This window comes from Papio anubis, chromosome 3 (genome assembly GCF_008728515.1).
Source record: "Papio anubis isolate 15944 chromosome 3, Panubis1.0, whole genome shotgun sequence".
Classification (NCBI taxonomy): domain Eukaryota; kingdom Metazoa; phylum Chordata; class Mammalia; order Primates; family Cercopithecidae; genus Papio; species Papio anubis.
This window is the reverse complement of record NC_044978.1, coordinates 96,081,252-96,106,566: the sequence shown is the minus strand read 5'-3', so window position 1 is coordinate 96,106,566 and position 25,315 is coordinate 96,081,252. Positions and strand designations below refer to the sequence as shown.

The 25,315-nt window shown below is 41.0% G+C and overlaps 2 protein-coding genes across 2 annotated transcripts in view; both read left to right on the top strand.

Moving 5' to 3' along the window:
- LRRC66 (leucine rich repeat containing 66) overlaps window positions 1–14,310 on the top strand; it is a 31,622-nt gene extending 17,312 nt beyond the window's left edge. The window contains exons 4-5 of the mRNA XM_003898904.4: window positions 10,017–10,206; window positions 11,762–14,310. Coding sequence (XP_003898953.3) covers window positions 10,017–10,206; window positions 11,762–13,569 — 1,998 coding nt within the window. The 3' untranslated portion in view covers window positions 13,570–14,310. The remainder of the gene's footprint in view (window positions 1–10,016; window positions 10,207–11,761) is intronic.
- Window positions 14,311–20,698: 6,388 nt separating this feature from the next.
- LOC108585966 (60S ribosomal protein L37a-like) lies at window positions 20,699–22,965 on the top strand. The gene has a single exon (XM_021938625.2). It carries the CDS (start codon window positions 22,402–22,404, stop codon window positions 22,657–22,659), a length of 258 nt encoding a protein of 85 aa, XP_021794317.1. The 5' UTR covers window positions 20,699–22,401; the 3' UTR covers window positions 22,660–22,965.
- The last annotated feature ends 2,350 nt before the right edge of the window (window positions 22,966–25,315 follow it).

Here is a 25,315-nt window from a genome sequence, read left to right as displayed (position 1 = left end):
TGTATATGTGCCACATTTTCTTAATCCAGTCTGTCACTGATGGGCATTTGGGTTGATTCCAAGTCTTTGTTATTGTGAATAGTGCCACGATAAACATACGTGTGCATGTGTCTTTATAGCAGCATGACTTATAATCCTTTGGGTATATCCCCAGTAATGGGATGGCTGGGTTAAATGGTATTTCTAGTTCTAGATCCTTGAGGAATCGCCATACTGTTTTCCACAATGGTTTAACAATTTACAGTCCCACCAACAGTGTAAAAGTGTTCCTGTTTCTCCACATCCTCTCCAGCACCTGTTGTTTCCTGATTTTTTAATGATTGCCATTCTAACTGGTGTGAGATGATATCTCATTGTGGTTTTGATTTGCATTTCTCTGATGGCCAGTGATGATGAGCATTTTTTCACATGTCTGTTGGCTGTATGAATGTCTTCTTTTGAAAAGTGTCTATTCATGTCCTTTGCCCACTTTTTGATGGGGTTGTTTGTTGTTTTCTTGTAAATTTGATTGAGTTCTTCATAGGTTCTGGGTATTAGCCCTTTGTCAGATGAGTAGATTGCATAAATTTTCTCCCATTCTGTAGGTTGCCTGTTCACTCTGATGGTAGTTTCTTTTGCTGTGCAGAAGCTCTTTAGTTTAATTAGATCCCATTTGTCAATTTTGACTTTTGTTGCCGTTGCTTTTGGTGTTTTGGACATGAAGTCCTTGCCCATGCCTATGTCCTGAATGGTGTTACCTAGGTTTTATTCTAGGGTTTTTATGGTTTTAGGTCTCTAATAGATCTTGAATTAATTTTCGTATAAGGAGTAAGGAAAGGATCCAGTTTCAGCTTTCTACTTATGGCTAGCCAATTTACCCAGCACCATTTACTAAATAGGGAATCCTTTCCCCTTTTCTTGTTTTTGTCAGGTTTGTCAAAGATCGGATGGCTGTAGATGTGTGGTATTATTTCTGAGGGCTCTCTTCTGTTTCATTCGTCTATATCTCTGTTTTGGTACCAGCACCATGCTGTTTTGGTTACTGTAAACTTGCAGTACAGTTTGAAGTCAGGTAGCGTGATGCCTCCAGCTTTGTTCTTTTGGCTTAGGATTGTCTTGGTAATGCGGGCTCTTTTTTGGTTCCATATGAACTTTAAAGCAGTTTTTTCCAATTCTGTGAAGAAACTCATTGGTAGCTTAATGGGGATGGCATTGAATCTATAAATTACCTTGGGCAGTATGGCCATTTTCACAATATTGATTCTTCCTATCTAAGAGCACGGTATGTTCTTCCATTTGTTTGTGTCCTCCTCTATTTCAGTGAGCAGTGGTTTGTAGTTCTCCTTGAAGAGGTCCTTTACATCCTTTGTAAGTTGGATTCCTAGGTATTTTATTCTCTTTGAAGCAATTGTGAATGGGAGTTCATTCATGATTTGGCTCTCTGTTTTTCTGTTACTGGTGTATAAGAATGCTTGTGATTTTTGCACATTAATTGTGTATCCTTAGACTTTGCTGAAGCTGCTTATCAGCTTAAGGAGATTTTGGGCTGAGACAATGGGGTTTTCTAAATATACAATCATGTCATCTGCAAACAGGGACAATTTGACTTCTTCTTTTCCTAACTGAATACCCTTGATTTCTTTCTCTTGCCTGATTGCCCTAGCCAGAACTTCCAACACTATGTTGAATAGGAGTGGTGAGAGAGGGCATCCCTGTCTTATGCCAGTTTTCAAAGGGAATGCTTCCAGTTTTTGCCCATTCAGTATGATATTGGCTGTGGGTTTGTCATAAATAGCTCTTATTATTTTGAGATACGTTCCATCAATACCAAATTTATTGAGCGTTTTTAGCATGAAGGGCTGTTGAATTTTGTCAAAGGCCTTTTCTGCATCTATTGAGATAATCATGTGGTTTTTGTCTTTAGTTCTGTTTATATGCTGAATTACATTTACTGATTTGCATATATTGACCCAGCCTTGCATCCCAGGGATGAAGCCCACTTGATCGTGGTGGATAAGCTTTTTGAAGTGCTGCTGGATTCGGTTTGCCAGTATTTTAATGAGGATTTTTGCATTGATGTTCATCAGGGATATTGGTCTAAAATTCTCTTTTTCTGCTGTATTTCTGTCAGGCTTTGGTATCAGGATGTCAGCCTCGTAAAATGAGTTAGGGAGGATTTCCTCTTTTTCTATTGATTGGAATAGTTTCAGAAGGAATGGTACCAACTCCTCCTTGTATCTCTGGTGGAATTCAGCTATGAATCTGTCTCGTCCTGGATTTTTTGTCATTGGTAGGCTATCAATTATTGCCTCAATTTCAGAGCCTGCTATAAGTCCATTCAGGGATTCAACTTCTTCCTGGTTTAGTCTTGGGAGAGTGTAAGTGTCCAGGAAATTATCCATTTCTTCTAGATTTTCCAGTTTATTTGCGTAGAGGTGTTTATAGTCTTCTCTGATGGTAGTTTGTATTTCTGTGGGGTCAGTGGCGATATCCCCTTTATCATTTTTTATTGCGTCTATTTGATTCTTCTCTCTTTTCTTTTTTATTTGTCTTGCTAGGGGTCTATCAATTTTGTTGATCTTTTCAAAACACCAGTGCCTGGATTCATTGATTTTTTGGAGGGTTTTTTGTGTCTCTATCTCCTTCAGTTCTGCTGCGATCTTAGTTATTTTTTGCCTTCTGCTAGCTTTTGAATGTGTTTGTTCTTGCTTCTCTAGTTCTTTTAATTGTGATGTTAGGGTGTCAATTTTAGATCTTTCCAGCTTTCTGTTGTGGGCATTTAGTGCTATAAATTTCCCTCTACACACTGCTTTAAATGTGTCCCAGAGATTCTGGTATGTTGTATCTTTGTTCTCATTGGTTTCAAAGAACATCTTTATTTCTGCCTTCATTTCATTATGTACCCAGTAGTTATTCAGGAACAGGTTATTCAGTTTCCATGTAGTTGAGCAGTTGTGATTGAGTTTCTTAATCCTGAGTTCTAGTTTGATTGCACTGTGGTCTGAGAGACAGTTTGTTATAATTTTGTTATTTTACATTTGCGGAGGAGTGCTTTACTTCCAACTGTGGTCAATTTTGGAATAAATGCGATGTGGTGCTGAGAAGAATGTATATTCTGTTTATTTGGGGTGGAGAGTTCTGTAGATGTCTATTAGGTCCACTTGGTGCAGAGTTGAGTTCAATTCCTGGATATCCTTGTTGACTTTCTGTCTCATTGATCTCTCTAATGTTGACAGTGGAGTGTTGAAGTCTCCCATTATTATTATATGGGAGTCTAAGTCTCTTTGTAAGTCTCTAAGGACTTGTTTTATGAATCTGGGTGCTCCTGTATTGTGTGCATATATATTTAGGATAGGTAGCTCTCCCTGATGAATTAATCCCTTTACCATTATGTAATGGCCTTCTTTGTCTCTTTTGAGCTTTGATGGTTTAAAGTCTGTTTTATCAGAGACTAGGATTGCAACCCCTGCTTTTTTTTGTTCTCCATTTGCTTGGTAGATCTTCCTCCATCCCTTTATTTTGAGTCTATGTGTGTCTCTGCATGTGAGATGGGTCTCCTGAATACAGCAAATGGATGGGTCTTGACTCTTTATCCAATTTGCCAGTCTGTGTCTTTTAATTGGACCATTTAGTCCATTTATATTTAAGATTAATATTGTTATATGTGAACTTGATCCTGTCATTATGATATTAGCTGGTTTCTTTGCTCGCTAGTTGATGCAGTTTCTTCCTAGCATCAATGAACTGTACATTTCGACATGTTTTTGCAATGGCTGGTATGTGTTGTTCCTTTCCATGTTTAGTGCTTCCTTCAGGATCTCTTGTAGGGCTGGCCTGGTGGTGACAAAATCTCTAAGCATTTGCTTGTCTGTAAAGGATTTTATTTCTCCTTCACTTATGAAACTTAGTTTGGCTGGATATGAAATTCTGGGTTTAAAATTCTTTTCTTTAAGAATGTTGAATATTGTCCCCCACTCTCTTCTGGCTTGTAGAGTTTCTGCTGAGAGATTTGCTGTTAGTCGGATGGGCTTCCCTTTGTGTGTAACCCGACCTTTCTCTCTGGCTGCCCTTAACATTTTTTCCTTCATTTCAACTTTGGTGAATCTGACAATTATGTGTCTTGGAGTTGCTCTTCTCGAGGAGTATCTTTGTTGTGTTCTCTGTATTTCCTGAATTTGAATGTTGGCCTGCCTTACTAGGTTGGGGAAGTTCTCCTGGATGATATCCTGCAGAGTGTTTTCCAACTTGGTTCCATTGTCCCCGTCACTTTCAGGCACCCCAATCAGACATAGATTTGGTCTTTGCACATAATCCCATATTTTTTGGAGACTTTGTTCATTTCTTTTTACTCTTTTTTCTCTACACTTCTCTTCTCACTTCATTTCATTCATTTGATCTTCAATCGCTGATACTCTTTCTTCCAGTTGATCGAGTCGGTTACTGAAGCTTGTGCATTTGTCACGTAGTTCTCGTGTTATGTTTTTCATCTCTATCAATTGTTTTAAGGACTTCTCTACATTGATTATTCTAGTTAGCCATTGGTCAAATCTTTTTTCAAGGTTTTTAGTTTCTTTGCACTGGTTACATAGTTCCTCCTTTAGCTCTGAGAAGTTTTATTGACTGAAGCCTTCTTCTCTCAACTTGTCAAAGTCATTCTCCATCCAGCTTTGTTCTGTTGCTGGCGATGAGCTGCGTTCCTTTGGAGGCGGAGATGCACTCTGATTTTTTGAATTTCCAGCTTTTCTGCACTGCTTTTTCCCCATCTTTGTGGTTTTATCTGCCTTTGGTCTTTGATGATGGTGACATATTGATGGGGTTTTGGTGTGGGTGTCCTTTCTGTTTGTTAGTTTTACTTCTGACAATCAGGACCCTCAGCTGTAGGTCTGTTGGAGTTTGCTTGAGGTCCACTCCAGACCCTGTTTGCCTGGGTAGCAACAGCGGAGGCTGCAGAAGATAGAATATTGCTGAACAGTGAGTGTTGCTGTCTGATTCTTGCTCTGGAAGCTTCGTCTCAGGGGTGTACCCCACCGTGTGAGATGTGAGGTGTTGGTCTGCACCTAGTGGGGGATGTCTCCCAGTTAGGCTACTCAGGGGTCAGGGACCCACTTGAGCAGACAGTCTGTCCATTCTCAGATCTCAACCTCCATGCTGGGAGATCCACTGCTCTCTTCAAAGCTGTCAGACAGGGGCATTTACCTCTGCCGAGGTTTCTGCTGCTTTTTGTTTAGCTATGACCTGTCCCCAGAGGAGGAGTCTACAGAGGCAGGCCGGCCTTCTTGAGCTGTGGTGGGATCCACCCAATTCGAGCTTCCTAGTGGCTTTGTTTACCTACTTAAGCCTCAGCAATGGTGGGCACCCCTCCCCCAGCCTCGGTGCCGCCTTGCAGTTAGATCTCAGACTGCTGTGCTAGCAATGAGGGAGGCCCTGTGGGCATGGGACCCTCCCTGCCAGGTGTGGGATATAATCTCCTGGTGTGCCGTTTGCTAAGACCCTTGGTAAAGCACAGTATTAGGGTGGGAATTACCCGATTTTCCAGGTGTTGTGTGTCTCAATTTCCTTTGGCTAGGAAAAGGAATTCCCTTCCCCCTTGCACTTCCCAGGTGAGGCGATGCCTCGCCCTGCTTCAGCTCTCACTGGTCGGGCTGCAGCCGCAGACCAGTTCCAACTGTCTGACATGCCCCAGTGAGATGAACCCGGTACTTCAGTTGAAAATGCAGAAATCACCCGTCTTCTGTGTCACTCACGCTGGGAGCTGGAGGCTGGAGCTGTTCCTATTCGGCCATCTTGGGTGCACCCCCCCATATCCCCTTTTCATAGTAAGTCTTCAAAACCTGGTGGATATTTTGCACTTACCATACATCCCAGTTTGGACCACCCTTGTTTTAATTGCTCGATAGCCACGTTTAAGCTCTTTGAGTACATATATGATATGTGTTTTGTTTTCCAGTGCTTAGCATATGCCTGGTACCTGATACATATGTTTAAATACTTGTTAAATGAACAAAGGAATGAATAAGTGGCTGATGGACATGGATAGGTGTGTTAGTCATCTATTGGTGTGGCTATCATATTAAGCAATGCCAACATAGAAAACAGGTTTTCCCAGTGTTCTGCAAAGTGCTATTTAGGCATAGCTGCAAGATAAGCCTCCAACTCCCCACTTCCAACCAGAATGGCTCCTGGAATCCCTCTTCTGCAGAAGGGAGACTAGTGAAGCAGTGATGGGGAGTGTGGTCTTGAGCCAGCTGCCTGCGCTTAAACTTAACCTCAGCCACTTTCCAGCCACAGTATCTTAAGCAAGTTATCAAATCTCTCTGTGTTTCACTTTTCTCTTCTGAAAAATGAAGATAATTTAGTTCCTCTCAGAGTTTTGTGAGAATTGTTTTAATACATATACAGTGCTTAGAGCAGTGCTTAGAATACAGTAAGCACTTTATAAATGTAGTCTGTGTATAGAAATTTTAAAATGGCCACTGTCTCCTGCTCTTTTAACATAGAAATCTGATTCTGCCACTTCTTGGTTAAAACCCTTCCAAGATTTCACTGCAAGGATCTGACCCCTGACTGCCTCTCCAGTCTCCTTTCAAGCCTCTTCCCTGGCTGTCTGCACTCCTGCCTCTGTTTTCACTTCAACTCCTCCCCACTTGCTGGTCCTTTGCCTGGAGCCAACTTCTGTTAATCCTGTCAGTTTTGCTAAAATATTATTTCCTCATGGAGGCCTTCCCTGGGCCTCCAGATTAAATTAATTCCCCTTCCTAAACACTTATAATATGCTATACATTTCCTCTCATTGCACTTGTCCCAGCTGAAATTACTTAGTTTTAGGTATGATTAGTTGTTAATGCCTGTGCCCTCACACCCTTCTACCCTATGGTAAACTCTTTGAGGACATACATCGTATCTGTTTTCTTTTCCCATGCTTAGCATATGCCTGGTACCTAACACATATTTTAAAATACTTATCAAATAAACAAAGGAATGAATAAATTGGTGATGGACATGGATAGGAGTATTAGTTATCTATTGCTGCATAATACATTACTACAAACTTACGAACTTAAAACCACACACATAGATTATCTCACAATTTCTATGAGACAGGAATCCAGGCATGGCTTGCCTGGGGTCTCCACTTAAGGGTCTCTCAAGAGGCTGCAATCAAAGTGCTGGCAAAGGCTAGCATCTAACTGAAAAGCCCAGCTAGAAAAGGGTTCTCTTCCAAGTTCATGTGGCCGTCGGCAGGGTTCAGTTCTTTGTGGGCTGCTGGAGTAAGGGCTCAATTTCTTGCTGGCTGTTGGACAAAGCCTGCCTTCAGTTCTATGCCATGTGGGCCTCTCCATAGGGCAGTTCACAATATGGCAGCTTGTTTCAGAGCCAGTGAGGGAGAGAGTCTGCTAGCAAGAATGTTATAATTCTTCATAAATGTCATCATGGAAGTGGCATTCCATTGTTTTCCATAGTCTGTTGGTTAGAAACAAATCACTGGTCCTGCCTGCACCCAAGGGGAGGAGAGTACTCAAGGGCCTGATCACCAAGGAGGCAGGATCATTGGAGACCATCCTAGAGTGTGTCTGCTACAGTAGTCATGAGGACAGATGGAAAGGTCCACCTAATTTGGTAGTTAATCGGTAGTATATTGTATACTCCTTGTAAATGTAATTTGCCCTTCATCTGTTGTATTTCCTGTGCATTTTATTGTGCTCTATGAGTCTTCTGCAGCTCACAGGTAATGGATGCCACAGCCAGACTAAAAGTCAACCTCGAGGATGTTTTATATACAGCTGTAATTCTCAATGCACTGTAACTGCCCTAGAATCATACCATTTCTTCTCCTCTAATATCCCTTCTGCATGTTTGGCAATATCTCTAAAAACTGGTTTTGGAACATGATGAACATATTTGGTACCAAAAATGCTGAATATCAAAATGGATGTTGTTTTCTTCTGGGCAATGAATTTAATACTTGCACTATTCTATGTGATTTCCCATGTGGAAATCTTTTCAGAAGCCAGATAGATTTTTCAAGCATAAATTCATCACCATGCTTTGATGGATGAAATAAGTTTCACTGACATTTCAAATTAGCACTTCTTTTCCTAATCTTATCCCATTCTTAAATGCAGTGATTTGTGAAGCAATATTATATATGTTTCTCCCAATCTTTCCATAATGTATACCCCTTTCAAATGCTGATAGATGGGTATTTCTTTAGCCAAATTGTACCATTCTGTTTTACTCCTCTCTCAGAAATTGTTCCTCCTGAGTCATTTTATTAATTTTTCTATCCTCCCTCCAGTTTTGCTTTTGGTTCCATTATTTGTAATATAATAAGATGCTAGGACAAAAAATAAATGCAGACATGCACTTAAAAGAAAATAATTACCTGAAAAACATCAGAATATTTCAATCTGTTGTCAAGCAATATATAAGAAAGCTACTGATCCTCACCAAGATGAGGCTAAAGCCAAATATTTTTTCTTTCCAATCCCACAGTCTCCTACCTCCAATTTCTGGCAACCTTCTTTTGAGAGTCAACACTGCTTGGCTATTCATTAATGGAAAATTCACGCTTACTACCCAAATTCACAAAAAAATTGTGATTCTGTATGTAATGGTCTTGTTTGTGGCATTGTTTGATTATTTGCTTGAATAAGCCCTTCTTTAGGAATTTACATAACCCAAAACGTAAGTGCTGATTTTTCCCAGGTGTCTATAAAACAATTGGCCTTGATAACAGTCAGCCTTTCTAGCTTTTATTCATCATCCTCTTTTTTGAAAGCAAGGACTGTATTTTCATTTTTATGATTTTCTCTTCTCCTAATAACCACCTGCCTCTCGCCAAACCTCATGAGCCACTCTGGTGCCTCTGCCCCAGGCCTCCTCAACACAGCCCTTCCTTCACTCAAGTGCTGCAGGGGCTCAGACTCCAAGAGGGTATGTTCTGCAGTGGAAGGCACACAACTATGAAGCCAGATCAGATCTCAGCTCTACCATTTCATTCATTCCTTCCTTCCTTTCTGTTGTTTACACAGTACCTGCTGTGTACTAGGTGCTAGGGTCTATGTAGGATATACTGTGTGACTTAACCCAGCTTCTTCCTCTGTATAATAGGTGAAAATGAGGAAATTGTTAAGATCAGAGGTCATGTATGTGAAGTACCTACTGGCATATCTGGGACCCAGCAGGGCTCTGCAAATGGCAGCTAAAGCTCCTCCTAACTGTGCTTTCCCTGCTATGTCATGCTCCTGTCATGTCCGACGTATACAGATCCTGCTTTCTGTTTCTAGAGACACTGGATCCTTCTTGTTCCCCTTTCCCCTTGATTTCTGATCAGACTAGAAAAATTAGTCATACTGCATGTACTGAATAGCCACGGATGCAGAGAAATGTATTACTACTCTTGAGATAATATTTGATTCAAAAGACCTCTCTTTGAGGCCAGGTGCATGCCTGTAATTCCAGCATTTTGGGAGGCCAAGGCCTTGGGAGGATTACTGGAGCCCAGGAATTTGAGTCCAATTAAGCAACATAGTGAGATTTCATCTCTACCAGAAAAAATAAATAAATAAGATTTCTGGTCAACCACAGTTCTGTGTTCTACATTTTCATCATCCAGTATTTTCTGCTGCTTTTAAGATTGGTGTAGTTCTAGAAATTCTTGACCTGGTATCCAATTCTAGACCTTGATAACATGAGCATCTAGGTTTTATTTAACAATACAAATTACACTTAGGAAAGAAGGAAGAGAAAATGATTAAGCGTCAAATATAGGCATGATACTTAAAGCTTTCACATACATTTAATGCTTCCAGCAACCCTGGGAGGGAGGCTTATAGAAAGTAAACAATTTGTCAAGACTTGTAAACTTTTTAGGGGTAGAACAGAGACTTAAAACCCACTATTCCGTGACTTGTAAACCAGTGTCAAATCCATATTGCCTCCACAGAGACATAAACAGTATTTTTCTGTAACTTATTTATTTTATCTCTAAATGTCTTTATCCACAGACCATCCTAAACTTCTTTCTTCTCAAACAGGTCATAGACCTCAGCAACAATGATCTGTCCACCATCCTACCAATGATGATCATAGCTTTAGAATTTCCCCATCTAGTGGTTGACTTGGCTGATAATCACTGGCAGTGTGATGATAGTGTGACAGTCTTTCAAAATTTTATTTCTGAATCCTGGAGGAAAACGTGGAATGTCATTTGCAACAGGTGTATAGGTAAGTCAGTAACGTCTCTCTGAAAGGCTCCGTTTATACTGAAAAATGCACATAAACATTTTAGTCTCATTTGAAATAATGACAGTCCCCCTGAAAGCAAAAGTGCTGATCCTTGGCATTAGTCAGTCTGTGTCATAGAAAAATCACTGGTGCCAAATAACTGTTTTCCTCAGTTCATCAGTTATTTTCTTCATGTGGTCAAAGAAACACAGTTCAACTCACTCAGCATCAATTGGATTTGGTCAAAAGGAGGAATTCCACTAGAAGAGAGTTTTGTTCTGACACACTAAACTTTATTCTCAAGAACCCTAGACAGGCTGTTGGCATTAGACAAGAATTAAAAATTGAGTAAAATTTAATGTCACAGTTTTATCCAAATTCCTAACAAATAACCTATTAAAGAAAGAACTTTTAAAATTAGAAATATAATTATTTTAGATGTTTGCTAACATTATAAAGGTGTGATCCTCTACATACACAAAACACACACACATATTACAAAAGCATATTTTCCTTTGATTTGTTCCTTGCCCCTCTCCCAAAGTGCTGGAATATGTTACTGGGGTTGAACATTCTGGGAAGCTTTTTTTTACATTAACTACCTTGGCTAAATCTCAACCTCATATATATATATAAAAAAAAGTCCATGAAAAAAAATGAGTCATAGATTCTGTTCTATTCAGGACTGCCATTCAAGTAGGAACATGGCCATGCCTACCAGGTTTAGAGGAAGTTCATGAAGATCAGAGAGAAGTCTTAATGTCATCAGCTACATTTGTTTCACTCCACAACTGACATTCTGAGGGTAGAGAGCGAAATGTCAGGAACCAATAAAGAAAACGGAATATTTTTGCTGTTTACTAGTACATGGAGTAGGTAAGATTATGGAGGAAGGAGAAGCCATGTACATGTGGCTGTCCCTCTAGTCTGGCTTCTTCCTCCCACAGGCAGCAGTGAGGCAGAAAGCCTAAGGTACATACAACGTCCAGGACCTCTCAGCAACAGACCTCAGCCTGATAGCCATGTATAAATGCATACAACCATAAACATGCTGTTGGCATTAAACAAAAACGAATGAATGAACAATATTTTTAAACTGCTGATCATGATGTAATGTACACTTTAACATGTAGCTAGATAAGGACTGAGGAGGACTCACAGAAGCTTCTGAAACCCCTAGAATCTGGAGCTGGGGGCAGTGGCTCACACCTGTAGTCCCAGCTGTTCAGGAGGCCAAGGAACAAGAATCGCTTGATGCCAAGAGTTTGAGACCAGCCTTGGCAACGTAGTTACAACCCTTGTCTCTGTAAAATGGAAAATAAAAAAAAAGCAGCCCAGGCGTGGTGGCACACACCTGTAGTCCCAGCTACTCTGGGGGCTGAAGTAGGAGGATCGCTTGAGCCCAGGAGTCTGAGGCTTCAGTGAGTTATGATTGTGCCACCCCTCTCCATGCTGGGTCACAGAGACCCCAATTCTGAAAAAAAGAAAGAAGAAAAGTCCCTGCAATCTTATTTCAATGTTTGCTTAATGTGTATTTTTTTAATCCCACTTTCAGGGAGTGAGGAGGCCAATGGGGGTACTCCCCAGAGCAGGATTTCCAGGGAAACCAGCCTTCCTCCCATTCATCTGCATCCCGAGAAAAGCCTCATAAGGAGCAAAGCAGAGAGGCCCCAGGGAGGAAGGCACATGGGTGTTTCCACTCTGGGGAAGAAGGCAAGGACCAGCTCTGGTCTCAGGGAGAAGCAGAGATGGCTGCCAAGGAGTGTTAGAAGCACGCGCGATGTGCAGGCTGCTGGCAGAAAGGAGGACGCTCCCCAGGACCTGGCTCTGGCAGTGTGCCTGTCAGTGTTCATCACATTCCTTGTCGCCTTCTGCCTGGGGGCTTTCACAAGGCCTTATGTTGACAGACTGTGGCAACAAAAGTGCCAGAACAAAAGCCCTAGCCTGGACAACGCGTGTTCAAACGAGGGCTTTTACGATGACATCCAAGCTGTGGGGCACACACCACACCCAGAGTCCCATCTGCGCCAAGCATTTCCTCATCTAAGCCTCTACAAGAACCAGACCCCTTTCTGGGCGACACAGCCACACTCACATGCCACCATAATTCCTGATAGAACTCTGGGAAGCAGCAGGAAGGATCCTGGCAGTCCGCAGAGCTCAGGACAGTGCGGGGACAACACCGGGACAGGAAGTGGAAATGATAGTGCAGTCTATTCCATTCTCCAGAGATACCCACATGCTGGTAACCATGAACTAATGTCAGCAACACAGGATCACATCCATAGGAATGATGTTCTTGGAGAACTGACTTATGAAACTGTGGCCCAGGAAGAGTCTCTCAGTGCACATTCAGTGGGCGTCTCTTCTGTAGCTGGCACGTCTCGTGCTGTCTCTGGCTCCTCTCACGCTGTCTCTGGCTCAAGCTGTTATTATTCCAATGAATTAGACCCGTCCCTCTCCGGAGAAATGACAGCTTCCCTCTGTAAAATGCTAACACATGCAGAAGCACAGAGGATTGGAGACAGTAAGGAAAGAGGGGGCACTGAACAGTCACTTTGGGACTTGCAGATGGAATTTTCTAAGGAAAGGCAAGTGAGTTCGTCCATTGATTTGCTGAGCATACAGCAGCCAAGGCTCTCGGGGGCAAGAGCTGAGGGAGCACTTTCAGCCCACTACAGCGAGGTTCCACACGGTGACCCAAGAGACACGGACCCATCAGTCTTTCCTCCAAGATGGGATGGTGGCCTGGATATCACTCCTGCTAACAAGGAACCAGTGCAGAAATCCACTCTTTCTGACACTTGCTGTGAGTTGGAGAGTGACTGTGACTCTGATGAGGGGTCTCTGTTCACTCTGAGCTCCATAAGTTCAGAAGGTGCGAGGAGCAAGACTGAAGAGGCAGCACCTGACGAGGAGCCCCTGCAGGACGAGAGCTCAGGGGCAAGCAAGGACAATGTGACGGCTATAGACAGTCTTGAGGACAATGTCACCTTCCAAACAATTCCAGGGAAATGCAAGAATCAGGAAGATCACTTTGAAAAATCTCTCATTTCCACTCCAGACTCTGGTGTGTACAAGACTCATCTGGAAAATGCCTCTGACACTGACAGATCTGAGGGCCCATCACCCTGGCCCAGGTCACTGGGGAATAGTCCCTTAGGGGATAAGATTCCGGGCATGTTTACTTATAATTATGACACAGCTTTTCAATCCAAGGCAGCAGAATGGCATTGCTCACTTAGAGACTTAGAATTTTCTAATGTGGATGTTTTACAACAAACACCACCATGTTCTGCTGAAGTTCCCTCAGATCCTGATAAGGCTGCCTTCCATGAAAGAGACTCAGACATTTTAAAATAAGAAACTTTCATTAAGGAAATATTCACAGCTCTAAACAATATTCCTTTAATGATCATGGCAGGGGAAAACTAAAACCTTCACAACAAGATCCTGAAGGAGACAACATGAATTCCAACCAGGTGGACACTGATGCAAATGAGAGTTTTGTGGGCCCACTTGAGGAGGATGATTCTAGAAGGGTTATAAGCTAAACACACTTGTTAACATCCTGTGGGGATGAACCTGCTCTTCAGTGTGAAAGAGAAAGAGGGGAATATTTTGAGATCATTCCAAGAACCATGCACCATTATTACAAGAGCTCCCAAATGAAACCAGTTCACTAAGAACACAGGAGCACTTCATCAATAGGTTGGGATAAATATTCAGAAGATAATCTGTTGCAGTTAGACAAAATGATTCTAACTTTCCTTCTCAAATACAGACATGGAGCAATCTGATGGGATTTGGCTCTCTGAAAAGAACAGCTTTAGGATGACAAAGACAAGGATGTTCAACTTTACCATCAAAGAGAATTCAAGTGACATTTTTTCATACATATTGAAGCACTTAAGTGGAAATGCTGGATAGATTTTAATGAATTCTGAACACACACTAGCACAACTTTTTGGAGGCTGATCATGAAACTGCAAAATTGAGAAAATTCTGAGTAATTATAAATGTTTTTAAATAAGTTATGTTAAAAGAGAAGTGGGACCACTTTTTAGAATGAAGTGTAAATTAAAAAATCAATTTTCAAGAAAAGAATTGATGATTTCTATAAAGAAAAAGATTCTCTGGCATATCCTTGCCTAGCCCTTCCTTGGCATGACTTGCTACACTCTAGCCATCATGAGCTGTGTCCTTCTGTTCATCCTCTGCTTCACAATATTTTCTCATCTTCCTTCTTGATATCCCCCCTCTGCTTGCCCTCTTAAAGACAGCACTCCTCAAGGGTGTTTGTTTATTCCTAGTCTTTCTTTATGATTCCTTTCTCCTTGAACCTCACTGCCTCAGCAACCGGCTCTACACAGATACGCCAGACCTGCATGGCAAGTCCTACCTCCCTCCCAAGCTCCAGACTCGCATTCTTAACCCTAGTTGCCCAAATTCATATAGGTCATCTGACCATCTAAAATTCATTGTTGTTTTTTTATACAAAATAGTAATAGACTCAAAATCTCCCTATATTGCCCAGACTAGTCTTGAACTCTGGGGCTCAAGCAGTCCTCCTGCTTCAGCCTGTCAAAGTGCAGGGATTACAGGCATGAGCCACTGTGTCTGGCCAAATTCATCTTTTCCTTTCACAAATATAATCTCTCATATTCCCTTTCTTGGTCAACAGTATCATAGCATCCACCCAGTAAACCCAGTTAAAATTTCTGACTTATCTGTCTCCTTTTCATTTTCTATATCTGAGCAGCCTCTAAGCTCTATGTGGTGGAAGTTCCTGAATGTCTATACAGGTGGACATTTAGGCTTGATAATATGGAGGAGGGCTAGCCAATTTGTGTTAAACCATTGTTTGCATAGAAAACACACTGTTTTTACTTACAGTGTATATTTATTTAGGGTAGACTAAGGTTGAAGGTGTTGGGGTTCTGTGGAAGGGCCTTAAGAGCCCCCTAGTCCACCTGTTGGCATCATCACTAGTCCAACCAGATCTAATTCCTCAATGACTCTTAACTTTGTTACATGTGCTCTCAATCCCCAAATAAAGCACATCCCTTGTCTATTACCTAGATTATTGTGACCTTTAGTACTTCTCCTTGACCCTCATTCACCCCTAAATAATCTTATATCTAACCCATCATGATCCTGCTCAAAAATGTTTGATGACTCCCACTGCCTGTATAAAAACCAAATTCCATAATCTAGACACACCCTACCTTTCCGACTTCATCTCATCACATTGTCACTCAACTGCACATTCTACATTCTGGTTTATGTCGTGTAACATTAATCATTTATTTATTTCAGCAAACCCTTTAGACCTTTTCTGGGCCCCTTATCAATTTCTCCCCAATTGCTATTTTGAACTTTCACTGTCCTTGAATTTTCACTGAGAATATTTAGGAAGAAGCTCCTCACTCACCTACTCCATAGCTATGTGCACTTCTTATGTGCACACCTACCCTCATTCATGTCCTCTCATGACCCAAGGTCATGGGTCCATTCATGTTTCTCTTGCATGCTCTTCCAACCTCCCCCTATCTAATGTATTCTTCCCACAGGATAAGCCTGCTCAAGTCCCTTGGATACTAAAAGAAAATGCCACCCTGCAGCTCCCTCAAAATGCCACCTTCTTCTCTCATAGCTAGGTGTCTCAAAGTGATGGTCAGCAACTCGCCATGGCCTCTTCAGCACACTGCAGCCTGACTTTGGCTCACTTTTCTTTTGACCTGTGCCAGTAAAGGTCACCAACAACCTCCAGTTGCCACATACAATGGGCCCTTCAGTCTTCACCAAGGAAAACCTCTTCAGCATTCCCCAAAGCTTAGCTTAAGGAAGAAGTATAGGCTCCTTCTTTGACCACCATTGACTACTCCCACCTTGAAACTCATTTTCAGTGGCTTTTGTGATACATCTCTGTAAAGATGAGGTCTCAGGAGTACACAGATGACAAGAAACAGGGATGACTGAAGAGAGTTTAATGAAGGAATCATTTGCAAAGATCTAGGATTAAGGTAAACTAGCAAGGGAAGGTAATGGACCTATAGGCTAGCAGCAGGGGACAGCCTTGACACCCTTAGACATGTAGAGATAAGGCAAAGTTGCAACCATGAGGTTGCCTAGCAGGAGCCCTGGTCTTTGGCAGACCATAGCCAGTAACAATCCATTTACAGCAGAAGGAAGCCAGAAGGTGATCACCCCAGCCTTTCTCTTCTCACTCTCCAATCTCCTGGCCATGACCCCAAGTGGCTGAACTCTTGAAGCCAGAGGACAAGAGAGGCATTGATGTGGTCCACAGCAATCAGCCTTCCAGGCCACAGAGCAGGATGGAGAAGGATAGTGGATTTGGAGGGGCAAACAGAATATCCAGTGCACACTTCCTCCTAATTTTTCTGGCTCTCTGTGATTCTTTCTCAGGCTCCTTTTCTGACCCCTCTTCTTATACTAACTTCATAAATATGTGTGTTTCTCAGGGCTTGGTCTTTGGTCCTCTGGTCTTTTCACTCAGTTCACTTTCTCCATGTGAGCTATCAATCATCATGGCTTCAACCACTAGCTAAGTGTTGATATTTCCCCTTTCTATAACTCTTAGCTTTGAAATCTTTCTGGAGCTTTACACTCACATCCAGTTGTCTATTAGCTATCTCCATGGGCACCTCAAACTAAGTGTATACAAAACGAAACCCGTCAGCTCTCCCTAACCCTCCCCACTCACAGAATCTGATCCTCTGTGTTCTCATCTCACTAGCTACCCGGCTGCTCCTTCCAGAAATTTGAGTCATTCTTTTGATGTCTCTCTCCTCCTTTCCTTTATCTAACTCATTAGTCACTAACTACAGCCAATTCTAGCTCCTAAGTACCTTCCAAACATATCCCATCCTCTCTGTCCACATTGCCACAGCTTTTGCCTTGACAAGCTTTCACCTTGACACTCTGAGATCTATCGTAACAGTGCTTTCTGTATTTTCTGTATTAGTCATTATTCTCCAGAGAAACAGAATCAATAGGATACATACAGAGAGAAAAATACTTATTATGAAGAATTGGCTCATATAATTATGGAGGCTGAGAGGTTCCACAATCTGTTGTCTCTAAGATCAAGGCCCAGGAAAGCCAATGGTAGAGTTCCAGTTTAAGCCCAAAGACTTGAGAACCAGGAGAGCCAGTGTTGTGAGTTGCAGTCTAAGTCCAAATGTCTGAGAACCAGGAGTGCTGATGTCTAAGAGCAGGAGGAGATAATGTCTCAGCTCAAGAAGACAGAGCAAAGCCCTCTTTTCTCCACCTTTTTGTTCTGTTTAGGCCCTCAATGGATTGGGTGCTGCCTGCCCACATAGGTGAGAGCAATCTTTATTCGGCTGCTGACTCAAATGCTAATCTCTTCCAGAACCACCTTCACAGACACACCCAGAAACCACGTTTTACCAGCCATCTGGGCATCACTTACCCATCAAGTAGGCACATAAAAATTAACCATCACACCTCCCGCCCTACATCTCTTTACTATTCCTCACACTGCAGCCAGGGGGTGGTTTCTAAAATGCAAATATGATTATGTGGCTTCCCTGAGTAGACACCATCCATTGACTATAGTTCTTTTTGTTTCCCTAAATCTCCACATGTAACTGAAAGAGGTTCAGTCACTCACCACCTGCAGAGTCCAATTAACAAGATTGAGTCTGACATAAAGAAAGTGACTTAATTCCAAAGCATAGCTTAGGGGAAGAAGTACAGATTCCTGTCTTTAAGGATATCGCTTCACTTTTGGGGCAGAAAGCAGAGGCTTTTAAGCAGGGACTTGGCATGAATGGCATGCAGGAGAGGGAGCAAGCAGGTGTAGGGTCTGCATGACTCGCTTTGGTGCTGTATCTACCAAGCTGGCACCATCGTGGGCAGAGCTAGGTTGTAAGGTGGCCACCGTCTTGAGATCCACTCCAGGTGAGAGAGAGCTCTGTTGCGAGAACACTTCAGGTTGTAAATTGACTGTTGTCTCTTGAGGCCATCTCTTGGTGGGAGAATTCCCTCTCTGGTGCATAGTTATTAGATTGGTGCAAAAGTAATTGCAGTTTTTGCCATTACTTTTGCCAGATTACCTTGGCACCAAGCTAATAGATAAGCTTGCTCTGTAGGAAGTGTCTGGTGAAGGGAAGGTAAAGGTTATAATTTCATTTATAAAGAGCTAAGAAGTGAGGAACAAGGGAAAAGGGGGAAGAGAAAAGAAGGAAAAAAATAAAACATAATCCATTCTTTTTCTCTTAGAAAAGAGGGGGTACTTGGTTATACATATGCCTGTCCATCTCCCCATTCCTGTCCATGTTGCTCCGCCCAAAGCACTTTTTCACAAACAAGCACTCCTTTAGCTGACACATTCCCACTTAGGTGTCCGCCATATTGTTGTCTCCTCAGGGAGGACATCTCAGACCCCATACTAAGTTAGATTTCCCTGTTACAAATTCTGTCATTACACAGCATTGGCCTCCCTACATGAGAGCTTATCACAAGTAAAAATAAATAATTAGTCATATGATTAGGTTTAATGTCTGTCTGCCCCTTTAATACTGTAAGTGCCACACAAACAAAAAAATTGTGTCTGTCTCCCCAAGACTTGGAACTCAGTAGGTCCTTAATACATGCATTCATTAAATAAATGAAAGAGCAAACTTTAGTGCAGTGTACAAGGACATCTAGCATCTGTCCCTGCTTACCACCCATATTGTATTTCATGGTGCTTTGCCCCATTCCTAACATCCAAAGTTCAAGCCGGTGCACCAAGTATAACTGCTTACAGTTACAAACTCACCAGACTATATATATCATTCGACTATGTCTTGGCCTATATTGCTGCCTGCTTTCTGGGTGGTACCTCTGGCCTCCCCACCAAGTTCCATCTCATCTGCCTGGCAAATGGGGTACATGAAGTGGGGAAAACCACTCAACATGTAGTCAACTTTGTAACCAGAACACTAAGAAAAACAATCCTTGGTAGTTTGGATGCTCCAGATAGGCAGCTGGGCATGGTTAGAGGCTCTTCTTTGAATAAGCTGTTTGTGGATTATTTCCTCCATGAGTTTTTCTCACCTCATTACACCCAAGTAGAATCTATCACTTCCTTCTTCCCTGGGATCTCCACTGTACCGTTTTGTGTATTATAAAAGAAACAAGGCTTCACATGACTTTACTGAGATCTGCTAGAGACTCTTCTATTGGCCAACTTCCAACTCAGGTGAAATTCAGTTTTGCAAAGAGTTCACTCCCAATGTGGAGTCCATAAAGTCATCTCAGAGCTGGCAGGTATTTCATAAAGTGAAAAATTACTTCCTATTCCATCAACACAGAGAAAAAAGGAATATACAGCATCCACTATTTTTGTTTGTTTTGTTTAGACTTCCAAAAGAAGCATCTGGTAGCGTGGCATAAATGTCACAGTTTATAGTGTAGGTGTTGCAGATTTCTCAGCAAGCCTCTTGTTTCTTGCAAAAACAAATTTTAAAAATCCTTGTCACTATGCCTGCCATAAGCTTGGCTAAAATTACTTGATGTGAGTGATATTTGAAGCCTTCCACTTTCTGATTTTTAATGTCTCACCCTTGGACTCTGCTCTCAAATTGCCTCAAACTTTACCTAAGTTCTATAGAGTCCCTTTACCCCAGTTTTCCCCTCTGTTTTAGTTTCACTTGTCTCAATTATGTCTCTAGTTATTACATAAGTGACTTTTAAAACATATTCCTTTTTAATTTTTTCATTAAAACATATTCCCCCTTTCCTTTTCTTTATCAGAGTAACTCAAACACGTTTTTATGAGCCTAACAATTCTGTATCAGCATATTTTAGTCCAAGAAATACTTTTTGAAAATCTCTGGTATAATTTACCTTCACATGTTCCTAAAACCATTATATGTCTTGGTCCTTTGGGCACAAACCCAAAATATGAAACATTAAAACCTTATTCTCCTTGAAGAGCAGCAAATGCCATGCATGAATTGTCTTTTCAATGTTCCTCCCTAAAAACCCTTCAGGTTCCATAAAGTCATTTTGGGATTAGATGGACAAAATTTTTCCCTATCCCTCTACAGTGGTCCAGGGTGTGAGGCCTGAGATTCTCTCTTTCTTCCTGGGAAGTCTTTGTCCAGTTCTTTTTGGTGACCATGCACAACAAGGGGAAAAAATCAAGGGAGTAACCAAGAGTAACCAGGAATAGCTGCTAGAATCACAAAACAGCAAATAAATGCCAGCAAGCAGATGTCCATGTATTTGTCTGTTTAAAAGACAAAATCCACTCCACTCAAGGATACACTTTTTATTTGAGTACCTTCAGATCCAAGGGAGATAAATGTAGGAGGGGGAGAAAGGGTTCTTACATCTTATGAGTGAAAAGGTTTGATGAATTTGATTAGTGCTTTACACTAGATTAATATGCCATCAAATAAATGTAAGTGGCAGGCCACAGGCTTAAGAAAGCAAGTGCTTTCATGAGCCTGTCCACTCAAGAGTAAGGGGAAGAGTCCCATCTTTCTGTTGCCTGATAATCTCATGTTCATGACAGCTTGAGGACAAGACCTCTGTCTGAGTCTAGTTTCTGCAAATATCTTAGCCAGTTTATTTTTTTCAAATTCCTACCTTAATGTTTTACTGCTACCTATAATTTCTAGGTGATATGGAAGTGTTGGTGAATTTTAAGGCTTTGCAGATTGTCTTAATAATTCAGCATATGATGAATGTATCTCAGTTGCCATAATGAACAAGGACGTCCCATATCTGGGCATAAAATCTTTTTAGTCTTTGACTGACATGTATTTTGTCCACTTGTGTGTGTGTGTGTGTGTGTGTGTTTGTGTGTGTATGTGTGTATCTACAATACTGAACTATTCATACAACTAAAAGTCAATAACATCTTTGCTCATTTGAAGAAATGCTATCCAAGTATATCATGTGTTATTTTAAAAGAAAGCTCTCATTTTTCTTTGAATACTGTTGACTCTGGCTTTTCATGACCCAACATATTTTAATTAATTATAATTATTTTATTTTGTATACTTAAATTATCAGAACTTGGCCAATAGGATTCTCCTTTAAGTTGGTTTTTATATCTTTCTCCAGGATTTCTAAAGCATCATTTCTTTGTGGCAAAAAATGTTCCAAACCAGTCTAGAATATTACCCCAAGAATGGAAGCAGCTTCTCTCCAAGGGCTGGTGCTTTATATGAATGGTGAATAAATAGTTCAGAATTTTCTGCTATCATATAAAATTTACATTACTGAAAAGCCTCACATTCTGCAAAATCAACACCAAAAGTCACAGAGCTTATGGGGTACATGAAGTGGGGAAAACCACTCCACATGTAGTCAACTTTGTAACCAGAACACTAAGAAAAACAATCCTTGGTAGGTTGGATGCTCCAGATAGGCAGCTGGGCATGGCTAGAGACTACAACTGTAGAGACTAAAAATTCACCTAAACCAGTGAGAGGAAACACTGACCACAGGTTTGTGAGAGCAGAGCTGGGGGTGCTGGAACAATGCACACTGAAGGAACTCGAAGCCAGAAGCTCCCAGGGCACAGGCACCAAGCAAGAGTGGCACAAGGCTGGGACACCACTGGGGGCCTCCCCAGAGAGCCTTGTGCTGGCAGTCATTTTTCATTTTCTTAAAATGCAGCTAAAAGAATCCTGGTCCCAGAACAGCAGCTGAGATGTGGTATTTTCCCTTTCCTGCTGAAAGTTGTGATTCTGTTCCTGCTCTTCTAGTTCCCCTTGCCCAGGAGAAACCTGATCTGATCAAACATGACTTCTCGGTTACATAGACATCAGTCTCTCTACACATATGAACTAATCATATTCTAGAAACACATGAATTTGTGAAATCATGAATTACCTCTGTCTTTGACCATACAAGGTACATTGAGAGGGGGAGGTTATTCTTTCACCTCCAATCTTAGCTGACCTATGACTGCTTTTTTCCCTTTTATTATTAATTTTAATTGACATAATAATTACTTATGGGGTACAGGGTGATATTTCAATACATGTATACAATGTACAATGATCAAATCAGGGTAATTAACATATCTGTCATCTCAAACATTTTTTGTTGTTGTTTTGGGAATATTCAATATCCGCTCTTCTAGCTATTTGAAAATATACAATAAATTGTTGTTGCTGTCTGGGCTCAGACCCAGTTGGTGGTGAAATGATTAAAGCTAATAAGAAAGTCAGAATTATCAATAAATACAGGACCCACTATGGTACCTCCCTCCAGAAAATAGTGAAGAAAATTTTAATTTACCAGCATGCCAAGGACACTTGCTCCTTCTGTGGCAAAATCAAGATAAAGAGACAAACTGTGGGAACCTGGCACTGTGGTTCCTGCATGGAAATGGTAGCTGGTGGTGCCTGGACCTATAACACCGCTTCTACTGTCATGGTAAAGTTGCCATCAGAATACTGAAGAAATTGGAAGACCAATAGAAGGTCCACAATTTGAGACATCACTAGTCTATGATAAATGGCTTAATTTACATAATAAAATAAATAAATAAATAAATAAAATTGTTGTTAATTATAGTCCTCCTATAGTGCTATAGAACATTAGAGCTTCTTCCTCCATTAACCAACCTTTAGCTATTCCCTCACTATCCTCTACCCTTCCCAACTTCTAGGAACCACCATTCTACTCTCTACTTCAATGAATCAAATATTTTAGCTTCCATATATGAGTGAGAACATGTGGTATTTATCTTTTTTGTGTGCTTGAATTATTTCACTTAACACAATGTCCTCCGAGCTCATCCATGTTGCCATGAATGACATTTTTGTTATTTTTTCTGGCTAAATAGCATTCCATTGTGTATATGTACCACAATTTCTTTTCGCTTCTTTTTTTTTACAGTGCAGTGGCATGATCATAGCTCACTGCAGCCTCAAACTCCTAGCCTCAAGCCATCCTCCAGGCTTAGCCTCCCAAGTAGCTGGGACTACAAGTACATCATGCCACCAGGCCTGGCTAATTTTTTAAACCTTTTTGAAGAGATGGGGTCTCACTTTTTTGCCCAGGCTGATCTTGGATTCCTGGCCTCAAGTGATTCTCCTGCCTCATTCTCTCAGAATACTGGGATTATAGCATGAGCCACCACACCCAGTCCCCATAATTTCTTTATCCATCTGTTGATGGACATGTAGGTTGATTCCATACCTTGGTTATTGCGAACGCTGCTTTAATAAACATGGAAGTATAGCTATGTCTTCAACATACTGATTTCCTTTCCTTTGGATATATACCCAGTAGTGAGATTGCTGGATCATATTGTAGTTCTATTTTTTATTTGTTATTTTTTTAAAGAATTGGTTCTCACTGTGTTGCCACATGACTCAAGGGTGGAATGCATTGGCTATTCACACACATGATCATTGCACACTGCCAACTTGAAGGTCTCAAACTATTTTCCCACCTTGGCCTCCAGAGTAACTGAGACTATGGGCACACACCACTGCACTCAGCTTAATTTTAGTTTTGTGAGGCTCCTCTACAACTGCTGTCCATAATGGCTGTACTAATTTATATTCCCATCAACAGTGTATAAGAGTTTCCCTTTCTCCACATCCTTGCTATTATTTGTTATTTTTGTGTTTTTGATACCAGCCATTGTTACTGGAATGAGATGATATCTCATTGTGGCTTTGATTTGCATTTCCTTCATGATTAGTGATGTTGAGTATTTTTTATATATCTGTTAGCCATTTGTATTTCTTATTTCTAAAGACGTCTATTCAGCTCATTTGCCCACTTTTAATCATGTTATTTGTTTTTTTGCTCTTGAGCTGTTGGAGTTCCTTGTGTATTCTAAATATTAATCCCTTGTTGGATGAATAGTTTGCAGGCATTTTCTCCCATTCTGCAAGTTGTCTATTCACTCTGTTGATTGTTTCCTTTGCTTTGCAGAAGGTTTTTAGTTTGTTATAATCTCATTTGTCTATTTTGCTTTTGTTGCCTGTGTTTTTGAGATATTCTCCATGAAATCTTTGCCTAGGCCAATGTTCTGAAGCATTTCTCCTATGTTTTCTTCTAATCATTTAATTCTTCTAGTCATTCTTCTAGTCATTTAAGTCTTGTAGTCATTTAATTCTTAATCCATTTTGGGTTAATTTTCATATATGGTGAGAGATAGAGGGCTAGCTTCATTTTTCTGCATATAAATATCCAGTTTTGCCAGCATCATTTATTGAAGAGGTTTTCCTTTTCCCAGTGAATGTTCTTGACCCTTCTGTCTAAAATCAGTTGGTTGTACATATGTAGGTTTATTTCTTGGTTTTCTATTCTGTTCTACTGGCTTATGTGTCTGCTTTTATGATTGTATTATGATGTTTTGACTATTATAGCTTTGACTACAAAGCTTTTTGTAGTCATTTTTTTAAAGTGAGCTAGTGTGATGCTTCCAACTTTATTCTTTTTGTCCAGGATTTCTTTGGCTATTCAAGGTCTTTTTGTGGTTTCGATATTAATTTTTAATTTTTTTTTCTATTTCTGTGAGGAATGACCTGTTACTGCTTTAACCAATAGAGTTCAGAGAAAGTGATACTTCAGCACTTCTGAGATTGTCATAAGAAGCTTTGCAGCTTCCACCCGGGTGTCTTGAAATGCTCATTCTGGATGAAGCCAGTCACCATGCCCTAAGTCCACCATATATGAGGAAGTTCAATTTAGTCACGTGGAGAAGCCACAAGAAGACAGAGATTGCCAACTTGCTCCAATTGTCCCATACGTTCCAGCCTGTATGCCAGACATTTTATTTTAAAAGATGACTTCATTAGCCAGGCATGGTGGCATGCATCTGTAGTCCTAGCTACTCAGGAGGCTGAGGTGGGAGGATTATTTAAGTCCAGGAGTACAAGGTTATAGTGAGGGGCAATCCCACCACTGCAACCCAGCCTGGGTGACAGAGAGAGACCCTGTTCATGGTCTCAAGATATTCCATATTCATGGACTAGAAGAATTAATATTGTTAAAATGTCCATACTACTCAAAGCAATTTACAGTCAATGGAATCCGTATCAAAATTCCAAGGACATTTTTCACAGAAACAGAAAACAATCCTAAAATGTGATGG

What these genes read in the sequence shown, in the direction of transcription:
- LOC108585966 (XM_021938625.2), top strand. Translation starts at nt 22,402, where the DNA reads ATGATTAAAGCTAATAAGAAAGTCAGAATTATCAATAAATACAGGACC.